This window comes from Xiphophorus hellerii, chromosome 20 (genome assembly GCF_003331165.1).
Source record: "Xiphophorus hellerii strain 12219 chromosome 20, Xiphophorus_hellerii-4.1, whole genome shotgun sequence".
Taxonomy (NCBI): Eukaryota; Metazoa; Chordata; class Actinopteri; order Cyprinodontiformes; family Poeciliidae; genus Xiphophorus; species Xiphophorus hellerii.
The window spans coordinates 28090523-28102151 of NC_045691.1; the positions used below are offsets into that span (position 1 = coordinate 28090523).

Consider the following 11629-nt stretch of genomic DNA (forward strand, 5'->3'; position numbering starts at 1 on the left):
TGAGTGCGCAAATCTGAGAAAAAAGAAAGAAAATGTTTCCAGTGTGAAAAATTGATTTAATCCATCACAGTCTCCTGGAACAACGGATAGGCCTCGGTTATTATGCAAATACCGTAAATTATGGATTTATGCTAAATCAGGAAACAGCAAACGTATGTAGAAGGTTTTATGTTCCCTGAAGAGAGAGAGGGGAGTCTTAGGAAATCTAGAGTTCGCATGCAGGCTTGGTGGGAAGCTGAGGAGGCAACGCAGTCATGTGGAGCAGAGACGGCTGAGACACCAAGGAACCAATTCGATTGAAATTCGATTCCAAAATACTTTATTGATCCCAAAGGGAAATTAAATGTTGTTGTAACTCATAATTCAAAGAGTTTCCATCCAGTCATTCAGGCTTTATATTTAAAACTTTTCCTCAACAGAAATAGCTTCTGCAAACACTTTTTTGCAGAAGCATTTTATTTCATTTCAAGTCCTGATTCTGCTAATGTGAAAAACCCTCCCCCCAAAAAAACATGGAGTTTGAAAAGTAAACATTTAAAGAAACCCTGGTTATTTCACATTGATTTTTTAAAATATATATATATATATATTTTTTTTATTTGCTTGTCCATCTGGTGTGGTGGCACCATCCTCTCCTTGTCCATGTGCTGTTTAATGAATGGTAATGTCATTCGTCTTTCTGCCTTTTTCCCCACAGAGTCATCAAATGCGTCTTTGTTGACCAACGCTGAGAAGATTGCCACCATAACCACCACTCACACACCTCAGCAACAGGCGGCACCTGAGGCCAGGTGAGCAGCGCTCTTTGAAATGAACTTTGAATTGATCGGAGAAGCTCTTAACATTCAGCTCTGTTTAGTCCGCTTTAATCAATTTGCATTTCGTTTCCCTAGAATGAACTGCAAATTGATTGAAAACAGGTTTTCGAAAGCATTTGGATTGTTTGACACGGTGCAGTGTGAAAGCGAACCGCCCCAGCTGAAAATGTAGCAAATGTTACCATTTTAGTCCCCAACTGTCTGAGTTTACCGGACTATCATATATTAAAAAAGCAAGATTTCTAAAACGGACACAGTTTGACAAAAGTCTTTTGTTATTAAATTCTTTCATTTAAATGAGTATCTTTTTTTTTTCAGGACCAACACCAAACCAAAACAGGAATCTTATGAGTTTAATACCCCTCCAAACCCTCCTCTGCAGCCCCCCATCCAGCCAGACTCAACTCAGGTAAGTAAAAAACACACACCAGTCATTCACCTGTCCATTCATCCATTCCATGTCTCCATCAAGCACTCACCACTTCTAACCACTTCCCCGTTGTCTCCTCACCCATCTATTCAAGCTGTTAGGCCACACAAAACACACATCCAAGCTCCACGCTTCAGCTCACACACACACACACGCACACCCACCTTCCCAAGGACGAACGGTGTACATTTTTACTTATTTATCTTCTTGCGATCGCCGGCTGCTGTCGGCCAGAGTCCGTGCATTAAGGAAAGCCTGTTTACTTTCAAAGTACCTCCTCAGTCCATTGTGTTCGCCGCTGAATTAATCTGGTGTTGAGGAGATGGCTCTCCTAGATAACATTGATCGCTCTGCAGAGGAGATTAGGAGGGCATGGAGACAAAGCTGCAGAGACTGTCTGCCTGTCCTTGTGCTGCCCAGTCTGTCTCTCTATTGCCTAGAGCCCAAAGCATCAATAATTCAGCATCCTTACACCTGACCATATGCATACACATACATGGAAACACGCGCACGCGATGCGAGTGTGCCTTTCCTGGAGGTGGCATTTGTCCCCCCCGCTCCTGAAATTAGAGACGGCTTTAAAGGGCGCACAAAAACCGCACACTTTAATCGAATCGCACGTATGACCTTGATGCTAACACATCCGTCTCTGTGCATCTGTCTGTTGTTTTGTGTGTGTGTGTCTGCGCGCCTCCGTCCAGGACTCTGAGTTCTACTCGGTGGACCTGGATAGAGACAGCAAAGGCTTCGGCTTCAGCCTGCGGGGAGGAAGAGAGTACAACATGGACCTGTACGTGCTGAGGCTTGCCGAGGAAGGAGCCGCAGTCCGCAACGGGAAAATGAAGGTACGCACACGTAAACCGCACAAGCTCCAGATCTACACGTTTAAATTAAAGTTTGTAAAGATCTATTAAGTAGAAATGCTTGGCAACAGGAAGCTGGCTTGGCTTCTTTTTTTGTTTGTTTGTCCCTGTGATGACAACAGTTGACATTAAAGATTAAAGACAGAGAGTATTTAAAGTTTTACTGCTCTTCTCCCTCCTCCTACAACCTTTGTTTGTCTGAGTTGTGTCTCCTATGAATTGTGAAGTCGTCTTCTGAAATGTGAGTCCGCTTTTCTTGAGGATAGCTGAGATGCCCTCTGATGCTCGGGCTCGTCTCCCACCGAACAAGCAGGCGATAAATGGATCCCGTTACTGATGGGCTGTATTGTCTTCTAAAAATGAGATTGCGTAACGGATGACTTCACTTTGTAACTAACGGGTTGTATTCGGCTGTGCTGCAGCGATGGCAGCGTTTCACTTTAACTGGAGCAGAGCTGAACCACGTTTCAGTGTGAAACCACAACACGAGTTCCCCGGAGAGTTTTTGCGAGCTCCACTGTTCCACTGCAGGTCTGCATGTTGTCTTACTAGCTCTTACCTCCCCGTCTCTTCTCAATTCTGCCACAGCTCAGAGTTTCAATTTAATTGTCTTAAAAGCATCTCTGGAGGAGTAAGCTGAGGAAATTTGCTTCCTTTCTGTGTGACAGTGATGTAGTGATCTAAACGGCTTATTTAATAAAAAGAATCAAGGATATTTAATTAAACCTGATGATAGCATCTCTGTTTATATAATCCGATTAGACGTGCTTGGTTTTTTTTTTTATTTTCTTTTTGCAGGAGATCTCAGAGATCTCGCATCCCGATTCAGCTGCTTTGTTAAGGTGCCGTCTAAAACAGCTGACTCTTTAGTCTGCCTCAGAGACTGTACAGCCATCAGCCTAATGCTATCCATCGTAAGGGCTGACACTGTGGGAGGTATCCCACAATTACTGCCAACTATGCTTCAGTAAATATAAACGGTCACCTAGTGGCTCATTGAAGCAAAATGATTCACTGAATGTGGGAATGGGTGCGCAATGAGGCTTTCGTGGTTGAATTACCTTGATTAGAAAATGCTATGGTTCGAATTTATGCACAGAGAAAAATATTTACCATGACTTTTACCTAGAATAAAAGGTAAAAGTCTTTTATTTACCTTAATCTAAGCTTAGCCGCTTAATCTTCCTGCTGCTGAAATATTATAACGTCTTTGATTTTTACAGTTATAACAACATCATTTATCACATTTAGTTGTTGCTATTTTAACCTACAGAGATTTTTTTTTCATAAATTGACATTCAGTTTAGGGCTGAAACAATTAATCAGATTAATCGTGATGATTCGGTTATTCAAATAATCATCAACTAATTTAGTAACCAATGAATCATTTACTGAAGTATATGAGCTGAAAAAAAGGCAATTGGCTGGAAGAGCAACACATTTAGAGCAGTACATAAGCCAAAACTGTCAAAAGAAATTTTACATTTTGCATGTAAGGTAAAAAAAAAAACAACAAAAAACTTTTGTAAATATGTTCTACCCAAAACTCTTCAAGTTGACATAGTTTTAGCTTCACCTGGTTCAAATTGTGTACAAAAACCTAGTGTTGTTCAACTTTTACGATCCACTTCTTAATCAGTTAATCCCAAAAAAATAATCCACAAATGTCTTTCTAATGCTCTCCCAATGCGTTTACATGCGAGACACCTTGGAAGAAGTTATTAGTTTTTATTTTGCTCAGTTAGGAAAGTAAGTTGGTGTAATCTGATTATTTGTACATGCATGTCTGAATCCTACAGCTTGCACGAGTTCAGGTTATTTAGAGGAATTATTAATAGCAGCAGCTCTATGAGGCAGAGAGACGTGTCAGACAGAGATCTACTCCCTGCCAAAGCAGTATTCCCCTGGTGCAGACGGCTCTGACAGCTTAACCTGAGGAGGGGATTCAAGGAAGCCAAAAGTGTTTCTTCCTTCTTCCTGTTTTCCCTCCTGTCTGTCTCTCTCAGCGTCACAGTCGCTGCTCTCTGATTTGCTCTCTGCAAAACGGTTGAGGAAAAGCAGGAAAAGCTGCTTCAGTTCATCCTTATCAATCAGATTTTAAACTGTAATTTCTTGTCGACCCGTCCAACCTTCCCTTCTGTTTTTTTCCGACGTCACGTCTCTCCGTACCGTCCCGCTTTACGTCTTCGTCCTTCCGTCCTTCCGTCCTGCCATTTGTTTCCCCCCTCTGCTGTTTCCTCTTGTTTTGCTTTGTTTTTTTTTCTGCCTCCTCCCTACCTCACCTGTCACTCTGCCTCTCTTTTTTACTGTTTCCTCTCCCCTCCCACCCCGTCCTTGTGGCCTTGCGCCTCTCCCTCCAGGTCGGAGATGAAATCCTGGAGATCAACGGCGAGAGCACCAAAGGCATGAAGCACGCGCGGGCCATCGAGCTCATCAAGAACGGAGGCCGACGCGTCCATCTGGTGCTCAAGAGGGGCGACGGCTCCGTGCCTGAATATGGTGGGTCAATCTACGAAAACATTCCCTTCTCCCCCATCTTCACACCCTGAGCTCGGACGGTGGTGGGGTTTGAAGTTGGCAAAGAACTGAATCGCACGTCGGGGACCCCTTCGCCCCTTCCTGGCGTAGAAACACCAGGGACATGAAGGAGGGTTTGCTTGGCTTTCAAGTCTTTCTGTGGTGAAGGTCACTCCTGTGCTTTTGGATTCTGGGCGTTGGGGGCGAAGGGGAGGAGCTTAGAGATTGCTCCTTCGGGTGTCGTTGGCCCCTCCTACTGTCGCCTGCTCTCAGTTTCCATGTCATCCCGCTGTCACTTTTCACCTTCTGGCCGCTCAGCTAAAGCACTCTGTCGGGACTTTACAGAATGGTGGTGGGCCTAATTTCAGTGCAACATATATAGTAAAAAAAAAACTGTTTACAGGGCCCCCCCCACCCGAATAGGAAAACAAGTTTTGTTTTTTTTAGGAAGAAGTGACATATGTTGCTGTAGCTCATTGTTAAACACCAGTTCAGCATTAAAAAGGAAAAAAACTTGACTCTTTGCTTTCCTACAAAAGGTGGGACATCTCACAGCTTTGGCCTCATTGTGACACAAACATATTTATGATATTTATTGGAGGTGAATGTAAGCTACTGAACTCCTTAAGGTTTTAAGTGAGAACTGTGTTAAAAAAAAAAAAGAAGAGGGAGCCTAATATAAGAACATCTAATGAACTGAATTAGCATTAAAACGTTGACTTATTTCAGTAATTAAATTCTACATGGATTCATTACACTCAAAGTTATATATTTCAAGTGATGTATGGGTATCACTCTCTTCCGGACCTAAACTCCATTGATTCTCTATCGTGTTTGTTGTCCAGTGATACCATGATCATTAAGGCAGGTATTGGTACTTTTTGCTGTGGGTCAGTTGCCAAGTCCTGCTGGAAAATATATATAAAGCGTTTGCTGGAAAAAGAGAAGCAGCAAAAGCTCTAAGATGTCCTGGGGGAGTTTCGACTTGTAGAAAAGTTGGGGGGCCAACGTCAACAGACGGCAAGTCTCCCTGAAACATAACTGACTGTGAAAACTTCACACTGGACCCCGAGTCTGTCCACTTTTCCTCCATTTTCTCTTTCAAGCTCCAAAAAAAGGTAACATTTTTTCTGAACTGAGGACTTGGACCTATGCACTGCAGTCCCCTTTTTCTCCTTTGCCCAGTTAAGACAACTCTGCTGTTTTCTCAGCTCAGTCCTGTTCGACAATCCTTCCTAATCCCAAAGCAAAATTAAAGTCTTGATCATGAGTGGCTTAAGACAACATCAGTCTATTTGTCTGAGAAACTAAATTTAGGATTTCTGCCAGCTGTTTGCCATATTCATCAAAGTATATAAAAACAAACACTTGAAACGTATCAAACTGTCTGTAATGAATCATCGTTGAACCCAGTTTGACTTTTTGTATTTAGTTACTGAAATAAATTCACGCTTTGACGATGATCTCATTTATCGAGATGCCTTTATACTCTTTGATTTTCTGTGTCCAAGCCAAAATTCTGCTACAGTGTGCTCGACATTACTCATTCATCCATGGATTTATTTATTTTTTTTCTTTCCGTTGCACCCATTGTCAATGTTGATGTCATTAAAATGCTGTGAAGATTAAAACACCCAACGCCACACGTCCCCCCCCCGTGCAAACAGAAAATGAGACCATGGCGCTTATATAAAGCTTTTGTACAGCGATGAAACGAATAGAGACATTTTTACGAGTATTTTTGTTCATTGTACAGAGCCATGAATCAAAGCCACATATAAATGGAGAAAAAAAAAGAAGAAAAGTTTATTACTGCATGAACTTGTCAAGAGTGTACATTTGAAGTTTTTTGCCCCCTATATTGTCGATTTTTCCATAATATTTATGGAACATTTCTTTTTGTATTGTTATTGTATTGACAAGTTTGGATTGATTGATAGTCAAGTCATGAACATTTTTCATTGTCTTGCTTTGTTTTCTTTTTTTTGTTTGTTTTTTTTGAGTGGAGAAGCATTTGCTTGTGGACGTTTATTTGCGGTTTTCAGATCTGCACCGATATGGTGTCATGTGAACTTTGTATATTTTTGATCATCGTTTGTATTTTTTTAATTTTTTTATTTTTTAAGTTGACTCGACCTTTTCGACAGTCTTGCCAGTGTTTCTTCTTTTTGATTTCTGAGACTTATTTTTTTTTCTGCTGCTGCTTTGTCAACATGTACATGTTTGCGCGCGCGTGTGTGTGTGTGTGTGTGTGTGTGTAGGGGTGTGGGCGTGTGTGTTTGGGTGATTGGGGGGTGGGGTGTCACTGTTCTGTGTAACTAGTGGCTTTCACTGAAGGGTTTGGGTAACTTCCTGGACTGTCTCTTTACTCTGAATGATCAAATAAACACTCTTTTTTCCAATAAGAATCAACACAATCAGTAACTCTCCCTTGTCTTTCTTCCAGTTGGCTCCAAGCAATCTAAACTTCTGTGTTCTTTGTTTTTTTTTCTGTTTTTGTGTATGCTCTCCTCTCTCTGTGTTGCCCTGGGCTCTTGTCTTCCTTCAGGGATGGCCGCTCCCCATCTCACCGCAAGTGTGAGAAATGACAAGATGGGGGAGGCCTCTGTCCTCCAAAATCAGACCACGGTTTGTAGCTGTCCTCCTCCTCTGTCATCTGGGTTCTCCTCCGTCTCTCTTCATCCTGATGTGTGTGTGCTGTGGCCTCTGATCACCTCATGCCCGCGCTCTGCTCCATGCATATACAACCGTCCACCTAAATGCCGCTGCTCAGCTCTCGACTAAAGTAACCCATGCATACGTTTGTAAAATCTGGAAATCTAAGTGTAAAGAGTTTGTTTATCTTTAGTTCTTTTTTTTTATCCTAGAAAGGCTCTCTTGTGTGTGAACTACGGAAGATTCCAACTCCTTATGCTCAATTTTTGCTGCAGTGGTATTTATTTGTCTGATTTATGTGTTGGCACATTAGAGAAAGAGAGAGTTAGACTGCCAATAGATTATATGTACACAAAAAAAAATGCTGGTTGCTTTCTGGTCTGGACTCAATAGCAAAAAAAAAATTATTAAAAAGAAATGCAGGAGAAAAGGTTCATGGATGTAGGGAAGGAGCATATATGGAGGACGGGGGCCGTGGTGATGTCTAATGGGAGAAACTAAAAGAAGTAAAATATAGATGTGTTCGCTTGCACAACTATAATACAAAGATTTACTCTTCGGCCAGTAAATAACCACTGTGTTGTTTTTAAACTTTGAGGATATAAATTTCCTGGGAACTGTTGCAGTGTATGAAACTGTAGGAGAAATTAAGTGAGTAGGTTCAATAGCAACTGAGACGTAAGAACCTGAAGAGCCAACACCCTTTCCACTTCAGAGACGTGACCCTACGTAGACCAAGGAGCAGGTTTGTTGTTGGTAACAAATCTTTTGGATTCAATGGCTGCTTTTCCACAATGGCTTTTCTTTTGCCTTACCATTGTCATTGGCTGCTGCTGTGCCATCTAACATTTGCTTAACATCAGATTGGCTTTCATTGGATTTGTTCTCAGCTTTACGTCTGAGTCGATCAGCATGATCGGTGTCAAAAGTCTGCAGAGTCGCTTGGTGTGTAGTTCCATGTTTGGTCATTCTAGCCTCATCTGTGTGTCAAACTCTGTTGCAGACGGCAGCCCCAACGACATCAGCACCGTCGACGCAGTCACAGGGATACAAAACGCTCCGGAAGTGAGTTCCCTGCCCCTAACTAATGCACCGTCAGAGTCCAGCTTCCCACCAGTAACCCCACCACATTCCCGGAGCAAGACGGAGCCGAGCCGCCGCACCAATGGCACTGGCAACCATGGTACTGGCAACCATGGCACTGGCAACCATGGTACTGGCAACCATGGCACTGGCAACCATGGCACTGGCAGGCACCATCGTTCTCATCACCGTCACCACTCTCCCAGCAAATCCAAGGCGAAGAAGTCCACAGGGAGGAATGGGCCTAAGCTGTTAAAGAAGAAGGACGACAAGGAAAAAGATGGCCATCGGCACCGAAGCCGCCACCGCTCGCCTCATAAGGGGCACAGCCGCTCACGCAGTGCAGACAACACCCTGGAAAGCCGCGATAGAGGCCACCGCAGAGGCCGCTCTCCAGAACGCCGTCACGGTCAACATTCTTCATCAAACCACCGCCACCACTCTCCTCGACGCTCCCCATATCGCTCACCGAACCTCTCTCACCATCGCTCTCACCACCACTCTCCACGACGCTCACCTTACGGCCACAGGCCCCCACCCAGGTACCACTCGCCAACCAGACATCGCCAACGCTCCTCAGACCCCTACCGTTATGACACCCCTGAGAGACACAACGAGAAGCCGATGGCAGATGAAGCCGCAATGTCCGATATTCCTGAACCAAGATTCCCTTTTGAAGACTCGCCAGCTCTAGACCGCCTGAACAGAGAGCCCGCTCTTTCACTCCCACCACTTCGGAGAGAAGATCGTCTCTACAGACGGGATAGCCCTCTGATGAGAACCTCCTCCATGGAGAGGGCCTACAGGGGAGACAGACTGCTGAAGGACTTTGCATCCCGTGACTACAGAGAAATCACCCTGCCCAGAGTCCGAACCCCCGACTTGGATTCATCCTACCAGAAGTACAGTTCCCTGTTGAGAGGGCGTACACCTGAGATGCTGGAGAGGGATGGGCGCTTTGCCAGTAGAGGTGTCACCCCTGAACCGCGGTACAGAGCTCGCAGCCTGGAACGTGCCATCTCCCCGCCCAGGAGGGACGACTCTGAAGATGAAGAAGACGACGACTATTTTATTGCCTCTACGTTGAGAGATTACTACAGCACGCTGAAGACCAACAGCAGTCTCCCACCCCAGCCCGTGATCCCTGAGCCTAAGAAGACCTACAAGGATAATCCCAAAGACCTGAGCATCTGATTGGTCAGCTGTCAGCCAATCATAGATACCACCCACACAACACCTCAAGTACTCGCCTCCATTATCGGTTCTACAGGAATGCACCAACTTGTGTTCACGTGCTCACATATAAAAAAACCTTCACACACACACACGTTAACTACATATGCATTCACACACAAATTATGTAACGGTGTTGAGTTACTAACAAAAGTGATTCCAAAATGACTTTTGAAAGCTGTTTTTTCTTCTTTTTTTTTAACTGTATGTTTTTCTTTCCCTTTTTTCTTTTTGTTGAAGCATTCTACATTTACAAAACTTTTTCCAGAAAATATAAAATCTGAAGAAAAAAAAACAAACAAAAAAAAACAATGATGTGCCTAAGAGTTCCATTAACAAGCAGCATTTTGTTTTTGATCCAATATGTGGCGGGCATTTTGCGGCCCACTGTCAGACGATGAAATGTACGTACTTTTCCATGAGGATCCCATGGAAGTGCCGCGCGCCTGGATCACCGCTGCCGGTGCTCCTAACGATGCTGTGCATGTCTTTACCGGTTTCAGTGTCTCCTTTTTTTTTCTCTCTCTCTTTCTCTACGTCTCTCCTACCTTTGGTCTCTCTTTCTCTCTCTGTCTCTCTCTCTCTCTCTGTCTCTCCTTCCAGTGCCACTGTTTTTTAAAACATTTGACCAGACTATAGCACAAGCCTGCATTTGTTTGTATATTTTTGACAGTTTGCAGTATGTGTACATTCAGAGGTGATCATTTTAAATGAACGAGGGGAAAATTAAAAGTTAAACTATGACGACGATGATGTTAAAATAAAATAATATATTCAACAAATAAACTCGTGTCAGGCTGTTGCTCCTTTGTTTGCTATTATATATCAAACTAATATTACACAAACTTTTCTTGCTGAAGGGCTCAGTATGAGCACTTTTCAAAAGCTGTTTGAAATGTGTGTGGGTGTCGATAATGCAGTCGTGTAACTCTACATAGTTTGCCAACAGCTGGGCAGCTAGTGCGAGCAAATACAAATGTATAGACCTCAGTATATTCTCAGAATATACTTTTATAAACTTATCCCAAACGGTAATAACATTTGTATGTTTGTTGCCACAATGTTTCCTGGCAGTAACTGTCAAACCATTGGAACGTCTGTTTATTTCTGCTTGAATGCTGCCACATTTGTAATCAAATGTTTCTGGGGTTTGAGTAACAGAGGAAAAACGTCCTAATTCCTCTTTGCCGATGCCAACAGCTTTTGGTGGAGACACTGTGATGGTGGCGTCTCCAATGCGCACCCATTTCTTCTCTTAATGACCAAAGAGAGCCGAGTTTACCTCTGGAATTTTGTCAGTGGGGAAGATGGAACCCCGAAATGAGCTTTTGTGAAGTTAGCACGGATGTGCTTTCGCGACAGACTAAACAACGCGACCACAATGACTGGATCGTTCCAAATGCCGGTTGAAAAATGGAATTCCACAGCAGTCTGTTACGAGCCTGTGACCAGAATAAAGGCAGAGCTACCCGCTTGTTGTGGTTGTGTACAAACCTCCCGCACTCTACTTCAGGCCCCATTAATAAGTTGATGAATTACCAAAATTGCTTTTTTTTTTTTAGACGTCGATAATAAAATCCAACAAGCGATGTGGAAAAAAAAAAAGATGGGTATTGACGAATTGGCAATACCCACACATGCTTTTTTCTTTGTAAATATTAAGTGGGAAAAACAGGTTCTCCGACAGTACGAGATTTATTGTTACAAAAACTAAATAAAAAGTAAATTTACATATTTTATTTGAACCTTAAATGTAAAACATTTTTGCAACGTCAATTAAATAAAAGCTGTTAAAATTTAGATTTAGATTTTATGTTTGTATAAAACTGATTCACCAGTTGTCAAAGTGGGCGCCATGCATCAGTTGCTGTGTTTCACATGAGATTTTGAACATTACTGTGACTGTTGTGTCCTTGTAAGCAGAAGTAGCCGTGGTCTTGCGATTAAGTTCGATTGTTACGGTTGGTGTCCTTTTTATTTCATAATTCAGAAGTGTGTTTTGTGTTGGGACCGGCTGGCAGAATAATGAA

At 43.0% G+C, this 11629-nt stretch overlaps 1 protein-coding gene across 12 annotated transcripts in view; it reads left to right on the forward strand.

The window, feature by feature from the left end:
- magi1b (membrane associated guanylate kinase, WW and PDZ domain containing 1b) overlaps window positions 1-10385 on the forward strand; it is a 146918-nt gene extending 136533 nt beyond the window's left edge. For 8 of the 12 annotated variants that reach the window (XM_032550569.1, XM_032550572.1, XM_032550570.1 and 5 more), the window contains 5 exons: window positions 698-791; window positions 1137-1227; window positions 1950-2093; window positions 4472-4610; window positions 8287-10385. In XM_032550569.1, coding sequence (XP_032406460.1) covers window positions 698-791; window positions 1137-1227; window positions 1950-2093; window positions 4472-4610; window positions 8287-9560 — 1742 coding nt within the window. In that variant the 3' untranslated portion in view covers window positions 9561-10385. Of the gene's footprint in view, window positions 1-697; window positions 792-1136; window positions 1228-1949; window positions 2094-4471; window positions 7049-7176; window positions 7257-8286 lie in introns of those variants that run through there. The other 4 variants (XM_032550576.1, XM_032550580.1, XM_032550581.1 and 1 more) reach the window with 2 other exon arrangements.
- Window positions 10386-11629: the final 1244 nt, after the last annotated feature.